This window comes from Euprymna scolopes, chromosome 15 (assembly GCF_053919585.1).
Source record: "Euprymna scolopes isolate OS-2025 chromosome 15, ASM5391958v1, whole genome shotgun sequence".
Classification (NCBI taxonomy): Eukaryota; Metazoa; Mollusca; class Cephalopoda; order Sepiida; family Sepiolidae; genus Euprymna; species Euprymna scolopes.
Window position 1 is genome coordinate 117,215,150 of NC_136496.1, and position 21,114 is coordinate 117,236,263.

The 21,114-nt window shown below is 33.3% G+C and overlaps 2 protein-coding genes across 4 annotated transcripts in view; both read left to right on the plus strand.

Moving 5' to 3' along the window:
- Positions 1-633: 633 nt before the first annotated feature.
- LOC145294089 (protein maelstrom homolog) lies at positions 634-2,880 on the plus strand. Its single transcript, XM_080141149.1, has one exon. It carries the CDS (start codon positions 760-762, stop codon positions 2,482-2,484), a length of 1,725 nt encoding a protein of 574 aa, XP_079997275.1. The 5' UTR covers positions 634-759; the 3' UTR covers positions 2,485-2,880.
- Positions 2,881-3,873: 993 nt separating this feature from the next.
- The window catches only part of LOC145294092 (uncharacterized), a 118,022-nt gene continuing 100,781 nt past the window's right edge, over positions 3,874-21,114 (plus strand). Inside the window, exon 1 of one of the 3 annotated variants that reach the window (XM_080141160.1) lies at positions 3,874-4,564. The gene's annotated coding sequence lies outside the window, so the exon portion shown is untranslated. The remainder of the gene's footprint in view (positions 4,565-21,114) is intronic. The other 2 variants (XM_080141157.1, XM_080141159.1) reach the window with 2 other exon arrangements.

Here is a 21,114-nt window from a genome sequence, read left to right on the forward strand (position 1 = left end):
CAATTATTTCAAATTGAACAAAAGCTGGAGAACCCATTTATTTGCTATATATTTGAGATAAATGTTTAAAAAAAACAACAACAACATAATTACAAGCGCAACAAACTACGTAAACACTGAAATAAATGAGCCATTGCGTTTCGTATTATTACCCTTTCACTTTTTTGCAGTCGCCGCACGAGACCACGTGATTAGAACGGAATTCGTCTGCTAGCGCGGAGGCAAATCCCATCGGAGCTCCGAATTATTTTTATAAGAAATGTAAATTTTAGTTGACAATACAGAAAAGTTTTTGGCGGAAAATACTATTTAAAAATAGCGCGGTTCAGTAAGTGCACAAAACCAAAATAATTTTTAAAAAATAAATAAATAAATAAAAAAATAATGTCGATTTAGCGTTTCAACATTTGAACAACGCTCGGTTTAATCCGGTGATTTCTGGTCGAGACGAGCCCTAATTAACGGAAAATCCCGAGGATTCGAGTCAAATTTTGCATTTCTTACTATTTAAATATTTCAAATTTTATTACGTAAATTTCTGTTCCGGTTTTACCATTTCACTTTTTGGCTAAATTAGATTTCGCACTTCCGGTTAAAACGGAAGAATGTATACAAGGGCAGATAACTCTGAAGTATTTCCTGTATTTTAATGTTTATCCGCCTATGAACGCGTTTAATACATAACGTACGTATATTTTTTTGCAGAGCATTTTAGACAAACCCAACTTTGAAAATTGCCTGCAAAATACAAACAGTAAGATGCCGTCAAATAAAAAAGCATGCCAAAATGCCTTCTATTATTATATGATTGATTTGATGGCCGAATTAAAACGCGACGGTTATAATTTTCCTAATGGACTCACTGATGTCGTGCCAATTGCTGGGCCGAGGTGGAAAGAACTTTCACTCTTTGAAAAGGCTCCCTATGAGGAACTGGCTAAAAAAAAGAAGAATAAAAAGAACTCTCAGGATAGCGGCAAAGATTCCCGTCTTGACTGCACGGGTCTATTAATATCTCAGCGGTTGGAACCGGCTGACAAGTTGAATCAACGCTTCCAGAATCAAGAACAGGAGATCACGTGTAGATGGGCCCTTCAACCTAAAGACGAGTTATTAAACACCAAGTTTTGTTTTGTGAACTTCCAGACGATGTGCAAAACGCTGAACGCGGAATACCTGCCGTTGGAAGTTGCCGTCGTTGAATACAGCATGAACGAGGGGATCACGGAAGAGTTTCATCAGTTTATAAATGCCGGCGAGATCCCAGTTGGTTATCGATACGAAGCTCAAATGCATAGCGAGTCCACGCACCAGATCCCAATTGAAAACTTTGAACTTGCTCAGTCCGATTATCGTGCGTTGTGGCTTAAATTGTCTGCTTTTGCCGAGAAGGCAGATTTCTTCTGTCTTTCCAAAGACTTTGAAGAAGTGGACTTCTGTATGAACTGGATCCGATATCAAAGCGGTGTCGTCGACCGTGATTCCATCAAGTTGTACGCCCTGGAAAAATTGGTTATGGACCTGTTCAAGTTCGCTCGACACCCCGTGGCCAAATACCAGATTTTAGACATGCTAACCACGACCGCTTTTGACTATGAACCCAATACCCGTTGTGCCTGGCACGAAGAGAAAGGTATCATCCACTGTTCACTTGCGATCATACGTCGATTCGCCTTCGCCATGTCCGACTCTTTGACGAACGTATATGATTTTAAACTCACGGCCCGTCATCTTCCAGTGAAAGACCAAAGGGTTAAAGGGGTTACTTTAAATCCTACTCAGTTTCGATTCAAGAAATCCAATACATTTCGACAAAATCTTCAAAGATCAAACCCTCCTGCACAGCCACCTACACAGACTACAACGACCATGCCTGCTTCGGAATCTTACGACAACGACGACGAAAACAGCAAATCTGAGCCAGACATGGAAGCCCTACGCATGCCGTTTCCTTCTTCTTGGGAGAGGCGCCCCGTAATGGATCCTTACTCTCTAAGTGAGGCCAATTTCCCCAGTTTGGACCAGAAAACCTCTCGTTCTGATCAAGTGGCTAAACAACAGCCATCCTCTTCATCCGCGACCTGCTGGCAGCGACCCCCACAGGATATCCTAACATCTGTAAATTCTAACAACCACCCATCCGAAGCCCCACGGTCCCGACAACGGGCACGACCACCGCAATCTACTTCTCTTGCTGCAGCAACCCTGAACACAGTTTCCAAAAACCCTTCACCAAGCCCTCTGCCACCTGCTGCCGCTGGCGGGGTCTGGTCCCGGCCTCAAACAGGTCCCATATCTCAGGTTGCCCCTTCTCTTGAAAACTTTCCAACGTTATCATCTGCTACTGCTGAAAGCAAGTCTGGCCGCACGTCACATGGTCATAAGGCCCCTCACAATAATAATACAACACCTCTTTGTTTTGCAGCTATGGCTGGTCGTGGCCGCGGGAGAGGTTTTAGAGGGGAAACCACATCGAAGAATTAACATTTTATTTTATGATTATTTGATTTTTTTTTTTTTTTTTTTTTTTTTAAATTGAAAATTCTGCTAAATCTGGAGGATTTAATCGGAACCCTATCCCCTGAAACTGTTCTGACTATTTCTGGTGAGAATAGTGGAAAAAGGAACCAAGTCTTCCTCGTATTAAAATGTTTTTCAGGCATTTTTCATGTCCACTCTGTTTACAAAGGATTTACTTCTGTTGTGTGCAAACCGGTCAACTTCACGTTGAATGCCCTGAAAAAGATTTTTGTTAATCGTCTTTTCAAGTCAAATTCGAGTTTTACGCTATCATATTTTATTTAATTGTTAGGTACAGAATAGATGCAAAAGATCCTCTTCTCAATGTTAAGAATGTTTTTTTTTTTTTTTTTTTTTTTTTTTTTAAATAACGTTATTTCAGCACGGTAACATAAATGCACAAGTGCCAAATTTTTTTTGCAATTTTGAAAAAAAAAAAAGGCCAAGTTCACTTGCTAATTTTAAAACTGGTAACCATTTATCAGAAGGGCCTTTTTCATGGCATTCAACGTGAAGCTGAACGGTCTGCACAAAACGAAAGTAAATCCTTTGTAAACAATAACAGACAGAACTAGAACAAAGCCGGGTTTCAAAATAGCGTTATTTAGAAATCCATTCTTAACATGAGGAAGGGAACTTTGTTAATTACTTCCTTCCTACATCACATTTAAAATTTTAAGTTAAAAAATCAGATTATCGATCAAGCAAGCACCACATCTTCAGATTATATATATATATATATATATATATATATATATATATTACAACACTACCTACATTTATTCAGCATTCCTCTAGGTTTAGGGGAAAATACATGAAAAATAATCGTGAAGTGTGTGTATATGTCCCAAACAATTTATTTTGGTTTGCCAATTTATTTGTGACGTATTTGCGTGAAATTTTAAAATTCCAACCAGTTTAAATTTCGTAATTATTGCTTGTGAGTGATGACCGTTACTTTATTCTGTCGATAAACAAAATTCCTGGCGCCTTATTATTTATAACTAATAATCACGGAACTTTGAATTTTTGACGCAAATATGTCACAAATAGGTAGGCAAACCAAAATAATTTTTTTTTTAACTTCCCAACTATATTTGCCGATAGTGACGTTTTGGCTTTATTTACTTCCGTTTTCTGTTGATCGTTCTGCTTCTTCACGATGAATTCCATGAAAAATTATATTCTGATTAATTGTTTACCAGTTTTAAAATAACAAACTACTTGGCTGTTTTTTATAATAACAGATTTTTTTTTTTTTAACTGGTAAGCATTAATTGGGACTTTTTTCAGAGTATTCATCGTGAAGCGCAAGCGGAGCGCCAGCGGTCAGCAGAAAACGGAAGTAAACCTACAGAAATTGAACAAAGCCCGTTTACTAAATATTCGATAAATAAAATAGTTCAATGTATATTTTATTAAAGTGCGTAATAGTTGAGATGAAGACAAGTGAGATTTTTGGGTTTATTTACGCAACTTACAAGCAAAGACTTAATTTCACCATATGTTTTTGTTTGAAAATTTTTACTTAAGAATCAAGATTGACGAGTTAAGTGTTTCTACTTGTTTGTAAGGAATGGGTGTCCAGAGAATTTCTAGTATCAGTTTCTAGTATCAACGGAAAAATACCGAACCATAACCAATCCCGGAAATGATTCATTCACTCATTTTACGATTTGAAAACTACAAAATGTTTAAACACAAAAGACAGACGATACTAAGCATGCTAAAAGTATAAAAAAAAAAGCCAAAAAAAAAAAAAAAAAAAAGCAGTTTGGTTCTTATGCATTTGTTACCGTGCTGAAATAATGTTATTTAGAAAGCCACTCTTAACATGGGGAGGAGAGTATTTTGTAATTATTCTGTACTTCCACTTAACAATTTAATAAAAATAGGAAACTTAAATTTAGCTTAAATACTATTTTTAAAAATAGCACGGTAACATAAGTGCATAAGCTCCAACATGTTCTAAAAAAGTTGCCTTTAAAGCGGTCATTTCCTGGAACTGACTCTAGATTCACCGTCAATACTTGAAACTGATTTTGTAAGTACTGAAATCCTCTTGATGCGCATCATTAAAAGTTTTGCTAATTATGCAGAGAAGGGACCGTGCTATTTTTTTTTTTAATTATTTTTTTTTTAATATTTTCAAATTTTACACTATCTTCTGTTAGATGAAAGTACAGAAAAATTAACTTGAAGATTAGGAAGAAAGGGTCACTTGGTATACAGGATAAATTACCTTTTATAAAGCGAATGTTGCTATTGACAAATTATTTTCAAAGTAAATACAGTCAAAAACAATTTATTTTGTTTTACCTAATCATTTGGGAGATTAAAAATTTTAATATAAAATATAAGGATGCTTTTGTATTTTATGCACCAAAATTCCGTAATGACCAGCTAACGTAAACCGCCAAATATGCCGAGCATCAATCAAATTTAAAGACTATTTTAATTCTAATTACAATGAAAAAAAAAACAAAATAAAGTATTAACCTACTGAAGTTTCATGAATAATTTGTTTTATTAAATAAATAGAAACTTTTTTATGGTTAGGGTTGGACTGATTAAATTTGTGCTTGATTAAAAACATTTTTTTTTTCTTCCAATTTATTAAGTCGTCTGCTTCGATTTTTATTGGCTAAGCACGTTATCGCTTTTTCATTGGCTGATGACTTGATCATCGGTTTGGTATATTCTGACGGTCGATTCTGAGCCAACATTTACAGAAATCCATTGTACAAAGTGCAAAAGTACCAATATAAGCATGTTAAATTACCATAAATATTGGTTGTGAGTAAAGTAATAAGGTGCCAGACATCTTATTTTAGGAATTAAAGTACCAGAAAGGACTAAGAGAAATGTCCTATCAAAGAACCCAATTTTAATTTTTTTTTATATTAAACCTTTTTGGTCTGGTCAGGTATCTTGCTTCTTGAAATAACAAGATATAACTTGCTTAATATTTATTGTTTTTAATGCACATATGTCACAAATAAGTAAATCTCAAAGTAAATTGTTTTTGGTATTTATGCAAAGAAGGTACCGTACTGAAATAACATTATTCTTAATATGGGGGAGCATGTTTTGTAAGTATTCTGTAGTCCTAACAATTTGATAAACCAAAAATACTGTAAAACTTGAATTCAACTTGATCGTATGATCCAAAAAAAAAAATAAGCGTAGCATGGTTCTTTCTCTTCATAAGTGTTTTGTTTTTGACTAATTTCCCAACTGTAATTTTACTCGATAATAATTTGTTGCCAATTGTAACGTTTACTCCCTTTGAAATGGTAGTAATAGACAAAATGAATAACTTATTCAAATAAAATTTAGTGATTTTATTTGATTTTTGAAAAGTTGGTTATTGATCAAGTGATGAAAAAAAAAAAATTTTTTTTTTTTTTTTTTTTTTTTTTTAAGTGAAATCGGCCAAGTTTTCCAAAAATCCAGTATATAGGCTCTACATATTGCTTAAATGGAAGTTATTGATGTGTGCATGGACTAGTGATATTTTAAACCAATGCATTTCAAGTGAAAACCTTATCACCTAATTATGTGTCATGTCAAAATTAATATAAATTCCAAAAATTATTGAAAATGATTGAGTAGAAAAAGAAAAGCAAAAATAAAATTTATCAAGTTCATCTTGTTTTAATGTGGAAGAGGTGGGTGACCAATTATGTGGCAAACTGATTTATCTCCCTTGTTTTTAATTAAGGGTCCGCCATTTTTAAACAAAATGTCAGAACATAATTATGGATGAATATTTGTTAAACATACATCTAGCACATCTTCTACTGGGTCATTTTTCATAATTTTTTGAACTTATACTAATTTTTCATATGCATGTAAACATGTATTTTCACCTGAAATGCGTTTGTTTAAAACATCACTATTCTGCACAAGCAACAAGTTCTTAAGTGCATTTAATGTATGCTAAACGACCTATGTAAATCAGTTGTTTTATTTTACTTAATTTTCTAAAAAGATGTTCAATAATCTGAAAATTTTTTTTTTTTTTTTTTTTTGATCGATAGTAATCAATTGGGTGGGTATCAACCAAGTTTGTCAAAAATGCAATATAAAATCTATACATGTTGCTTAGATTTAAGTTTAAAAATGTATACTTTTTATCACAGGCGCACATTTATATTTAATATATACTAAATTACCTGTGACCTATTGGATTAATATTTTTATATCCTCCCTCCACCTCTTTCTCTCTCTCTCTCTCACCCTTTTACCCTTTTCACTCTCTTCCCCTTTTTCATCATGGGTGTCATCATTCTGTTTTGATACAAACTTGATCCACAAATTATATAAAAAAAAAAAGACATGTTTATCGTGAATATTCATTATTCGAAAGTAATTTTCAAGTCTTTAAACTGTCAAAATTAATGTCTTGACTGAAAGATTAAAGTATTAATGGTTCTTTCATCCACTTAAAACCAAAAGAAATCGGTGCTTATCCAGTTTCACCCCAATATCAAAAACTGCTTGTAAAAAGAAAAACAAAATGGCACAAAAATTTTATTATGTACTTAGGTGTTGGGTTTAAAAAAAAAAAAAAAAAAAAAATGCAGTACTCCAAACATTATGTAAATTTAAGTATTTTTTTAAACAAGAAAAAAAAAACACATTTTACCAGCAAAATGTCTCCTCTGCTATTTGGCTAGAAATTATTTATTAAATTTTTTATAAAAACAAAAAAAACTGGATGAGTTTGCATAAATTTGTGTGAAACCCCTTTTTTTTTTTTTTTTTATTTATTAATCTAACAGGTATGTATGAAATAAAGTTTTTGTGCAATTATAATTTTCTATCATTAGATAAGTGCTGAAATCCTTGTTTTTACGTGTTCCTTTGATAAAGAAAAAAACATTTTGCTTTATTATTCCCCCCTGCTCCGTCGAGAATGACTAGAAATCTTCATAGTTTTAACTTTAAAAAATTCTAACTCTTTTCCGGCCTTCGGGCAACATGTACCTTTTCTGTCCTCGGTCGGTGAAGGAGAGGTTTTCCTAAACTGTGACAAGTTTTATTTTTGTCACAATCCAGAGTGTCCCTTTTGAGAAGCTTGATTTTTTTTTTTTTTTTTTTTTTTTTTTTTCCTCCATACATTCATCAACGACCTTGTGTCGAACTCTACCCTTGTGAGGAGACAAGTAAATAGGGACTCCTTCCCAGTTTTGGTTCTTTATCAAAAATGGTAAAGGTTACAAAAGTGATTTTAAATTTTCTTTATTTTTTGCTTGTTTTTCTGTTTTCTTTTTTATTCTTTAAAATAATTTCTAAACCCTATGCAATTAAAGTTTAATTTGCATTAAAAAAATTTTTTTTTTTTAAATATATGGAACCATATTTACCCGAGTTTCATAAAATTGAAACCAGTTGTAACAATGTTATACCATATTGTACCTGACAAAACAATGTAAAATTACAGCTCCAAAATTGTTTCAGATATTTTTTTCTTTAGATGAGGACTGATTTCGATTATTCAAACTACTGTTCTCCTCTTGAGTGTTAGTTTCAGCCAATGTTACTTAAGAGATTTCATCGTCCGAAATATTGTGAAAATAATCAAGTTGAGAAAAATAGTCTGAAGAATCCAAATCCTACAGCTACAGAATTGTTTGCAAATTGTCAAGTAAATTTGCTATCCTCTAATAAAAAATCCTGAATATTATTTGTTTCTTATAATGAATTATTTTTTTAAACCCATCCTCATAAACATTAAAAAAATTTAATCACTTTTTTTGTATTATTGATTCTGTTTTAATTTTCTGTGTAAATTTCATTAACCCTCCTATTTTTTTATTTTTTATTTTTTATTTTTTTTAAATAAACTATACTTTTATATGCCCATTAAGGGTATTGTTCATTGAGTCACTATAAATTTTGTTTAATATAATAAGGGACTTATAAGCCTTGCTTATGTTAAAATCAAATATCTATGTTGGGCTGAAAAGATCCAACACAGCTATTAAACTTCCAGTTGACCCAATGGACAAAACCTAGGTATTTACAGACATATAAATATATAGTTTATAAAAAAAAAAAACTGTGTGTGTGTATATATATATATATATATATATATATATTATATATACAGCATAATCACATTACCACACCAGTTCTCGTTAGATCACCAGTCTGGCTAGTACCAGATGGGTGACCATTGTTTCCAGTTATCCTGAACCTCCACTCGCTACAGGTATCTAACAACACCAACTTAGGAGAGGTGTGGTTGGAGATTGCGCAACTCTTGCCACAAAAATTCCATGCGCAGAAACCCTTCAAATGGGTACTCATAGTCTGTCAAGACGGAAGGAAGCAACAATATATAATTTATCCTCATGCTCTTGAATATTTTTTATGATAGAGCACTGATTGCTTCTATTTTTTGCCGATATAAGATACATGCTAAACAATCACATACATATCAAGCCATAACCGTTGTTAACTCCCTTGGCTACAGAATTAATTATTCAACTGTTAAAGGATTTAATATTTATGTTCCTGAATAATACTACCAGTTGTATGTCGATGATGTCACCCTTCACAATTCTGAGGACAATGTATACAATCGGTTTCCTCTTCTCTAATGATTAACAAGACCAATTCTCAATCTTTACCATTTTTCACAAACACCGCAACTTTGTCAGAGCCTGACAGCAGTAGTAGCCTCTTCTAGCTCCAAACTATTCTGCATAGCACAGATAATTGGCCTCATACTTATTTATATAAACAGTTCTGCAATCACTTAGTTCTGATGAGGGTACCATTTATCCTTTTCTTCCGACGTAGTGGCTGTGGCACAAGGGTAGTGTAATGTGGGGTTCTGCAGCCTGCGACAGGCTGCAGATGGTTAAGGATCTTTCTAAATGAAATTGTCATGTGATCATATCCTTGGGATGCCTCAAGTGACTGACAATAAACCAACCATTCCTCATTTGATGGTAATGTCATAACAATGGAGAAGGATGACTAGTGATGTAGATGTTGGCATCAACATCTTGAGTCAATTCGCAATGTGATCGTTCTGTAGACAAAGGGAGTTAACTCCTAGCTTAGTGCTGATAGACTGAATGAAAGGGAAACATTTGGCTTGGTCTTCATTTTTCCAGATTTAATTTCTGATCAATTTCTTTCATCTTTCTAAAGTTTCTTACAATATTTATCTTGTGCCATTTGGTTGGAATTGTAGAGTTCGTACTGGTGCTATCAATTACACTTGAAACAAACAAAAAAAAAAATGCCAAATTGAAGACAACCAAATATCAGATTGAATTATTTTTCGGTTATAGTCAGCTAACGTACTTCCTATTTGCTGGCAGATCACTACTGGAAATGCTGACAAGGCAAATCAGTTTCTTCACTTTTATTATTCTTCAGTATTTCTATTGTGAACGAGTTATTGAAATAAAATTGAAGAAAAGGACAATATTGAAAAATATACAATAAAAATTAACAAAATTAGTCTTTATTTGCACTTTTATTTTTTTAAATTATTATTTTATTAGAAATTTTAGTACTTCTGCTGTTTAAATCCCATTTTTCTCGCTCGACAATGCCCGGTGGACAACAAAAATTGCTGGATTATACCGAGCAAATGGAAATCAATATAAAAATTAAAAATAAATAAAACAAATAACCTACCGTGATAATTTCATAAATTTTACTGTTTTATTAATTTTTTTTTTTTTTTAATGGCAACTGTTTCTTGTTTTTTTTTTCTTTGGTTGATAAACGTTTTGTTTCTTTGAATTAGTGAACAAATATATCTTGTTTTGTTTGTGCATGGAAAGTTATTTTTTCTTTAAATTAATGAAAAATATTTGTTTTGTTTTAAGGAACAAACTTTTTTTTTTTTTTTTTTTTTTTTTTAGGAGGGGTATATTTTTTTTTATTAAACTTTTCTTTTCAATGAAACGATTTAGTTTGGCACTTTTTAACAATTTTTTTTTTTTATATCCAAGGAAAAGTTTGGAGCAGCCGACGACAGCAATTAAAAAAAAAAAAAAAATTATGCAATTTTTTTTTTTTTTAAATGACAACTTAGAGATTTTCGACTATGCTGAATAAGAAAATCTCATTTAAATTTTGCAGAGACAAAACCATCGGTTACATTTCGTTGTTTTAAGATACACCTTCGACAACATTTTGTGCACCTCATCTCTGTTGCCAGCAGTTGGTTTTCCTGACAAAATGTGAGGACCGTTTCCAGAGACTTACAACTAAATTCCAGCCTGGAATTGTTCATTTTCCTTCCTTGTAACAAGATTAAAGACTTGTTGCTTGAAGCGCAATGATACTCTGCCATTTCTTTTCTTTGAAACTCTTTCCTTTATTTCTTTTTTTTCTTCCAATTTTTTGCCGTCTGCTTGCTCACGTCTCTGTTTGCTATAATCTGGCAATTTTCATCGTTTGCCGGACGTTGCCGAGCGAGATTCACGGAAAAACGTGATTTAAACTTCAGAAGTACTGAAATTTTATAAGAAATATGTTTATGAAATTATAAAAGTAAGTCTCAAATTTTAAAAATAAAATTTGTTTTATCTAATAAATATGCTTATGAAAGTATGGAAATAAAATTATTGAAATTACAACAGAAATTAAATTTAGAAGTACGTTAGTTGGCTATAATCAATTCTTCATATTTAAGATAATGTTTATTGAGTATGAAAATTGTATTTTTGTTTCGTCTTCTGTGTGTCTGAAGGGAGGGGGGGTCATGGCATAACCAGTACTCTTTGAACACAGGAGTTTCCATGTTTGAATGGTAAGGAATTTTAGTTTTGTTAAATTTCTTGCTTAATTTATTGGCCTGGCTAAATATTCCCAATCTTACCTGTTCTGATTGCATAAACTTGAAGTTCAAAATGATGTAATACTGTTGACCAGTGGTGGCTCTTCATATTAGCTTGTCAAAATGCTTTTTCAGAAATTCAAACTTAAAATTTTTAAAATTGACTTTCTAAAAAAAAATATTTGAAAAAATTTGAAAAAATTGGTTAAATTATTTTACTGTAAATAAAGATCAGCTTTATTTAAAGAAATGTTTATTTAAATATTGATTATTATATAAAATATATTGTGTAAATTGTTTGTGAAAATGAACAAGAGTTACTGCTATTCCATGACCCCAGTCATTTAAATGAACCGCCACTTTGGACAAATTAAACTGACTTTTTTTTTTTCTTTTTTTTTTTTGTATTTCAAAACTCAAATTTATATATTTTTATCCCCCCCCCTTTTTTTAATATAAAATGTACAGCATAGTTTATAAAAATAATAGCCTTTAAATATTTTTAGATGACATGTTTCTGTTATATCAAAAAAGTGTTTCTTTGTGTTTAAAAATGAGTAGAAAATATTGAAAATGTATGACTTCAAGAAATTTAAAACTTGTGTGAGTTTACTTGAATGTTAACGTTTCATTTTTTTTTTTAAGCTAAAGGAGGAGACGAGCAAACCAGTATTTCATTGTTTTGTTTTTAACAATATTACTTTACCAGTATAGAAATGTTTATATAAAGATCCAAAATATAAATGGACTGATAACTGATTTTCTTGAAAAAAAAAAAAGAGGTAAATTTATAATGAAAGTAATTTTTTTTTTTTTTTTTTTTTTTTTAAATCCTCATTAAATAAAACCTAATAAGATATCAGACATTGATGTACAGAGTGGTTCAAAAAGATGCAACCATTTGTAATAAAGTAGTATTTATTACTAGCAGGATATGTGGAAATTCCACAAAATGAGAAATATATTTAATTAGTAAATAGGAGTTGCCAGATTGACCTTAAAGCCAAATTTTGTGAATTTGGCCTCCCCCCCCCCAGCAGTTTGGCCTTAAAAAAATTGTATTTAGCCCTTTTTTCAGTGTAATGTACAAATTAGGAAAAGAACAAGCAGAATATTATATAGATTTAAAAGGAAATCTTTACATTTTTCTTTTTTTTTCCCCCCAATATATGTATCTTACATGTATTTTTTTGTGGCAGAATTAGATGCAGGAATCGATTGTTTAATGGACTTGATCTTGAAACTGAATCATTGTGTCTACTTGCACATTGAAATTTGTAACTACTCTGCCAATATGCCCTCTGGAATTCTCTTAATTTCTGTTTGAATGCTATTCTAGAGTGCAGCAGTTGTTTGATTTTTGTCATGGACCCTGTCTTTCAGGTATCCCCATAAAAATAATCAAAAGAGGATAGGTTTAGAATGATAAAGGTGGCCCATATAATAAGAAAGGAGGTATTTGAGTGACACATTAATGTAGTACACAGTTGCTCCAATTTGCTGATAATTCAATTTCTGTGTCCATTTTTCATAGAAAATTCTAGCAATTAAAAAATGGATACATCTCTGAACTGTTTGAACACAATTGCATTAAAAATGCCCCCCCCCCCTTTTTTTTTCTATGTAAGTTTAACATAAAATAGAAAACTCAACTTTCCTTTACTAAAAATTAAACAAGTACATTTGGGGGTTGAGGGAGATTTTTTTTTTTTCTTTTTTTTTTTTTCTTTTGCTTTTTTTTTTTTTATTTTATTAATCTGAAAATTTTGTGCTTAAATAAGTCGTAAGCACTTCAGTAGGGAAACTGATTATATTCTTAAATTATATATATACAATCAGTCACTACTTTTATTTTATCAAGATTAAAGGAAACACTTGAGAATAAACGTTAATGAGCTGAATCGATTGAGAGTTAAATGGTGATGAATATTATGAGAAGATTGAAAATCTTAATAGACCAAAACAAAAAAAAAAAAATGGCAATTCTTTCCTGAAATGCAAACACTAAAAGATAAAATAAGGAAGAAGTGAGTTATGAGGCTGCCAAAAGTAAATCCAAAGTTCATCTAAAAATTATTTTAGTTTACATCTTGCATTTTATTAAAACCTTTTTTTTTTATCATTGAAGTTCATCCAGTTTGATCAGTACTTTAATGAATTATTATTATTAGAGAATATTAAATGTCATAAGTTTGGGAGTGACTGAAGTAACCGTTTCTGATACTAAGGTATGAACCCACTCTCCTTCCTCTAACGATGAGTTAATTAGTAGGGTACAATAGACTCCTTCGATAGAGCAGCAAATCTAGAAGAAAAACTGAGAAATAACATGTCTTTCTGCTTGTTCCATTATTTGATATCTTTTCATTGAACATAAACACTGCCAGGTAAGAGACAATTAGAATCTTGAAAAGATCTCTCGGTTGGAATGTATGAGATAGCTAGTGAATGTCTGGCATCTGATAGGATTCCCCATCCCTAGTTAGAACAAAATAAGAAAACTGGAAAAAAATAAAATTTAAAAAAAGGTGAAAAGTTGCTTCAATATAAAATATATTAAATGAATTTAACTTGAAAAATTCCTTTTTTTTTTTTTTTTTTTTTTTTTCCAATGATTCATAAATTTGTTTCCCACTACACATCAAGCTATTCCTGATGAAGGTCTCATTGATTGAAATATTGGTTATATAAGCTGAAGAAATTTTAAGGGTTATGTGTAAATTATTAAAAAAATATTTTATCTAGATATAAAAATAAAATCTGTGGTCAAGTTGACTGCAGCTTTATATTCTGGTTCCATTTCAACTTTGTACATAGATTTACAATTTATTTTTTGTTTCTCCATTATATAAATACCAAGATGAACATTTAGATTTTCCATTGAAAATTTGGATTATTGTCGTTGAAAGTCGAACGAACCATTATAGTCTTTCTATTGATCCATATCATTTAATACAAAACGTTTTATTTTTGGAGTTTGGATTTTATAAAAGAAAAACCTTTTTTTGTTTAAAACTTACAAGATAAGCAAAAAAGTTCTACCTGTTTTTAAAGGAAAAAAAGAAAATACTTCATGGTATTTGTAACTTATATTTAGTCTTCGAAGTTATCGTTATCGTCATTCAGCACCCGCCAATGTGTCTCCAGCTGTTCAATCCCCTTGCGGTAGAACTCAGAGGTTTTGGATGTAAAGAAGTCAGTGAGGGCTTGGCACAAGTCTGCTTCGTTGGTGAAGGATTTTGCACAAAGATGATTGAGTGGGACAGATGGTAATCAAATAGTGAAAGTGAGTGGGACAGATGGTAATCAAATAGTGCAAGTTCAGGTGAACAAGGTGAATGACACAAGTTTCCCACCCAAATTGCTGTATGAGTCTATACATAGCCAATTAGTTGCCTTAATGTAAGTAGGCAAAAGAATGTAAGCACAAAGTCTCCCACTCAAATTGCTGTATGGTATCCTTGACTACTTGTGCGATATATGGCCTGGCATTGTCATGGAGGAAGAATACCTTAGCAATTCACAGATGCTGGCTCCTTCTGGTGCAATGTTTGTTGCACATATTGTGAGTATAGGTCTCAGTAACTTTTTTTTTTTTTTTTACATAGGCACAACCACTTATCAAGGCCCAGAAACCACTCGAGGATAAGGGTTAAGAGTGTACAGTAGTTAATTGGACAATATAGTAATCGTTATTAATGGAAATTCGGTAAATTTGTTGATTTAAGTGGAACGGCTCATCAAGAACTTGTTTATGTTGGACTTGAAGACAACCATATTGTAGTCAGCTGGAAAGCAGGAAAACAGAAGACAATTCAACAGGCGTGCAGTTCTAAGAAAGAAGCTTTGTCCATGGAATCTACGTTTAGGTTTAGGCACAGATAAAGAGGGGGGGAGGAATTATTGATAGTATTTTCAGCTAGATGAGTGTTTCTTGTGAAAGTTTGGCGGGGGGGGGGGGCATAGATTGAAGCTCAGCCGAGCACTTGCCATGAAAATAATGATAAAGCAGAGACAAACTCGCAACATTTCTTCTGTGAGATAGAGATTGCAGAGAAGAGAAAAAGACATCTACAAGGCTACGAAGTCTATTTTGAACTGTTTGACTCATTGATAAGTAATTCATAATGAACCACTTGACTTGTCCACCAGACACAAAGTATAATCTTGCATGACTGCATAGGCGGTCTTGCGGTGTAAAGGACAACATTCTGAGGAGACAACTAATATTTGGAACACTTGGGAGTTTCATACAGAACCTATTTTTCATCACTGGTAAGCATTCTATTGAATAAGGATGTGGTACTGTACCGAGAAAGCAAACAGCCCCGAATCATATCTCCATCCTTCTATCAGCTATCCAGTTTACAAATGATGGCCGGTCATCGTACGCATGTTTTTATAACGTCTGATGTAATATTCCTACTTCTGGTTGTTCTAATTTGAAAACAATTGCTGCACGTATTTTTGTACATATTCCAACTTCTTTCAATGGCTAATAAAAAAAATAGACAGAACTTTTTTGGGTTATCTAGTATTTTTACGATTTTTTGTTTTTAAAAAGAAATCTATTTTACTTTTTATTTTTCTGTTGTTCATTTTTTCCTGTTTGTACTGTTTATTGTTTAATTTTTTTTTCTCCTTTCCCTCTTTTCTTATATATTCAGCAAAAACACAGCCTGTTTTCAGGGTTTCATTAATCATCCTTTAATATTTTGTAAAGGCAAATTCTTTACTGCTTTGAAAAATAAATAAGTTAGAATAAATATGTTTTGTCTGTAAAATTCTTGAAAATTTCAGTCAATATTTTCTACTTGTCACGTTATTGTAGCCATCAAATGAAATCTTTTATACAAAACACATTGCCAGAAGATTTCTTTCCTTACAAAACCTTTTTTATGTGACACTTTAGAAAAAAGAAAAAAGAAAACAAAATAAAAAAAAAAAAACTTCAGTCACTTAAATGTTATGTAAATAGTTTTTTGATTAAAGGAAGAAAAAAATTATTTAGAATTCAAGCTAATTAAAAAAAAAACAAATAAATAAAAAAAAAAAACTACAGAAAAATCTTTATGATGTACATACCAGTCACGGAATGGAAATTACATAAACAATTTTTCTTTGTGACCAAGAGTGGAGGACCACTCAAAATATCAAAATAAAATATAACAAATTAAAAACAACATCGTTTTCATGCATCTTGCATCACCTATAACCCAGAAAAAGGAACTTTGTGTGTGTGTGTGTGAGAGAGAGAGAGAGAGATTCCATTCCCTATGGACTCCAAAACGAATGGGCTCATTTTTATGAAATTTCACACAAATGTACTTTATGTATCTGGCAGTGTTCTTAGATAAATTTTGTATCCGAATGCCTGTGAAAAATACTGATAATCGATAATCCAAAAAATCCAATGAAAGAAGGAACAAGCGATTTTGACCAAAGTTAACACCTTATACAACCTAACATCACAAGTGCATTTAAGAAGTTATAATACCACACAAGCAGAAAGACTTGGCATATAATATGAAAAGGATGTGTTTGAAATTAATATTTCTGTTTAAAGCACAATTGACTTTTGCATTTTAATATAATTTTATAAAATCAACAGTAGGTTCACTATGTTGCAAGATAGACGACAGTGTATTTGGACTAAGTCACTGCGGGGAGGCATGTAAACATTCCTCCCTGTGCACTATGATGGACCCCCAATTAGAGCAGGCAATCAATTGATTTGATTGAAAAATGGGTGATTTCACTGATTTTGATGACAAGAAAAATATGGGATTGTGAAACATTCGTTGACCATCATTCAATCCCGGGACGAGTCCTGTCTTTTTTTTTTTACATGGAGGTCATCACTTATCAAGGCCCGGAAACCACTTGGGGATAAGGGTTATTGCGTGTACAGTAATCAATGGGATAGTATCGTAGTAATCGTTAGCATTGGAGATTTGATAGAGTGTCTTACTTAAGAGGACGATTCATCAGGAATTTGTTTATGTTGAACTTGAAGACATCCAAGTTGTAGTCAGGTGGGAAACATGCAAACGGAAGAGAGTTCTACAGGCGTTCACTTCTAAGAAAGGAGCTTTGTTCATAGAATCTATATTTTGATTTCGGCACAGATAAAGAGTGGGGAAAATTACTGACAGTGGTTTCAGCTAGACAGGTGTTTTTCGTGAAAGATTGGCGAGGGGGAGGGGCAGAGATTGGAGCTCGGACGAGCACTTGCCATGGAAATAATGATAAAACAAATATAGGCTCGCAACGTCTCTTCTGTGGGAGAGAGGTTGCAGAGAAGAGAAAAGGGCATCCCACACTAAGCCACAAAGTCTATTTTGTACTCTGTCAAGGGGATAGGCTGTTTTTAGCAGCTCCAGCCCAGATGTGGCAGCGGTACTCCATCCTTGGACGTACTTGGCTTTTATGCAGATAGAGAATTGCATCAGTACTGAGATATCTTCTGGAGCAGTAGAAGGATCCCACCATTTTCCCAGTGACCTTGGCAACAGACTTGATGTACGTGTTCCATTTTAGATCAAGAGTAAAGGTCAAACCCAGGAGCTTGTCAAAACATGGACCCTCCCAAAGATGAGAGCCATCCATTTCAATTGATGCCAGATGGGGATCAGAGCATTGATGATGTAAAGATCTTGGCTTTAGATGCATTAAAAGTAACCAGCCACCTCTTCCCCCACTGTACCATGCGCTCAAGATCAGAGGAGAGAGAATCAGAGAGAACTTTGTCATTTACGGCCTTTGATGTGTTGCCATAGGTGCTAGTATATATATATATATATATATATATATATATATATATATATATATATATATATGACAAAATTCTATATTCTAAATTTCATGATGTTGACCATTTTACAACTTATTTCTTTAATTTCATTGACACTTACAGTTCTTGACAGTAACTGTTTCGCAGCACAAAATCATTCACTTAATTATTATATCGATCAAAAAATCTATTTTGCCCTTAACTCATCAGAAGAAGTAGCAATTATCAATTCATCAAAAGAAAAAAAAAAATTGGGGCATAATACAAAATCCGAAAATTGGAAGAGAAGTTGTAATCATATTGAGTTTTTTAAATTAATTTTGTATTATCTATATATATAAAAGTGAAAATGTGTGTTTGTGTGTGTATGCGTTTTTGTGTAGGTCTGCAAAAGGCTTTTTTCCGGGAAGCAATCAGTCGGCTCGCTCCTTCTTAAAACTTTTTATATCACGTCTAAATCATAATATCTACGAGTTAACAATGGGGTTGCCTGTCTATTTAATTTACCCGACTTTTAAAAGCTAAATAGTCCACCTTTTTGGATTGCCATGTGTGGATTCGGCTTTTTCGTATAAAAGCGAAACTAATTCGAAGCTTGCGGCATCATTCCCGGCGCGATCACCGGGAACGTCTAAAAGCAATCAGCTTTGATCAAGGTGGAGTTTCTCCTTATATCAGACAATTGCTATTCAATTTGGACAATCCCTTTTTATGGGGAGCTGTTCCCCCCCCCCTCAACATCTTGGGGAAACAAAAAAAAAAAACTGCCCCGCAGTAAATAAAAAACTAAAGCAGTGAAAGTTGACCTCATTAATTCATTAAGTACGCGCACCTGCCAATTCTTAATACTTAAATAAATGCAAACATGTTTCCGTTACTATTTCTTGCTGGCCGAGCGGTTAACGTCGCACATTTTTTTCACACTTTATTTTCCAACTTCGCCTCAAGGCTTCGGGTTCGATCCTTCCTACCTACCAAACCTTTTTTTTTAACTCCCCCCTCCCCAACACAAATACTCGGGCAACGATTTTTTATTATTCTTTTGTTTTGATTTACCCAAAACCACACACACCTCAAAACACCTGGGCAACGCCGGGAAACCCCGCTAGTCTATATATATAAATGCAAAAATGTGTGTGCGTGTATGTACATTTTTGTGTATGTCCGCCAAAGGCTTTTTCCGCCGGGATTCTCGGGGGGGGGGGCTTACTATTTCTTATAACTTTTTATATGCTATCGAGATCAAAATTTGTGCTGTGATAGGAGTCTTCTATCATGTCTGAAAGTGACACAATGTTCAACGAGCAAGATCGGAGATGCATCGCTGTACAACTCATGTTCTCTATCGACTAAAGTTATGACAACAGAATCATTGCTTGCACCCTCAAAATGCCATGATTAACAGGGACGTACACAGAGTGATGAAAACAGTTTCCGGCTTAGGTTATGGTTTTTGGTGTGGTTTCAAATGACGGCCGCATCATGCCACCTCACGTCTTCTAAGCAGGCTCGAAAATCAACACCAAAGTGTACCTGGATGTGCTGAAGAGTATGGTGATTGGTGCAATCAGGTGGCCGCCAGCAGACCTTGAATGTGGCAGCAGGACACTGAACCGGCCCACAAGTCCATAGAGACCAAGGCTTGGCTTCAGGAGAAGTGCTACAACTTTATACCCTTCTCTCACTGCCCCTCCCTCCTTCCCCTATGTGAATCCGCTGGACCACTTCGTTTGGCCATACATCGAGAACATCACCAACATGACCTTCCACAACACCAAAGCCAGCCTGATCACTGCCATCCACTGTGTATTCACCGAGTTCCCGTGGGCAGAGGTCCTGAATATGACCTAAAACTATATCTGATGGTGAGGCCCCACCTTGCGGGCCTTGGGGAGTGTGGAGCCACCATTTAATTGCCATTGCTCCCAAGTTCACTCTGACCCGGAGTTGTAGTACCTGTTGGGGTCCCAACTATGGGTTAAATAGAATCTGACTTTAAAAAAAAAATATACTCGTTCCTCAAAATAACTAGATTCGGCATTAAATAACCTGAAAAAGGTTGATATGCCGTAAAACAAAAACAACCAACCAAACAACCAACCAAGTTCCAGACCCATATCGAAGCGGTGATTGAGGCTGAATGCGGCTACATTGAATAGATCTCAGCTGTACTACATAATCAAGTTACCTGAATTGATTTTTCAATAAAAGTTTTAAAATAAAGCTGTAGTGTTGTTTTCTTTAGCACAAAACTTTTATTGTTCCACTCTCTCTCTCTCTCTCTCTCTCTCTCTCTCTCTCTCTATCTATCTATCTATCTATATATATATATATATATCCTCAGTCTATCTATAAAAGATTTGTAGATCTTGTTTGATTATTTACAATTGTTGACGTCACAAAGACACCAATCAAATCTTAACACAAAGGGATGACACTCCTGTTTACTTGTTTTCCAGGTTACTCAAAAGGGCAATTTTGGATTAGGACAAAAATTAACATTGCCTCGGTCCCGAGGGATTTCTCCTTTATTGATTAAGAACAGAAAAGATAAAATGTTATATCACAACAGATACTATATCTGGTCAGAACATAAAGAATACAAAATTTTGGTGCTAGTGCACTTATTGATCCGCGCTATTTTTTATAACGATATCTGTTTTTATTAAATTGTTAAGTGAAAGTACAGATTAGGTACACAACACCCTTCCGTCCCCATGTTAAGAATGGCTTTCTAAATAATGTTATTATTTCAGCACGGATCAATAAGTGCATGAATACCAAAATTTTAAACTGTCATTGATAAAGGTATGACATCATGTCTTAAAACAATTTGAAAAAATTCATGATGTCATAAAAGCTTAAATAACAAAAGGATGATGTCATCCATTAAAATAGGTGAAGCCATTTACGTGTACAGTGACTATATATATATATATATATATATATATATATATATATATACTAGCAAAAGTACCCATCGTTG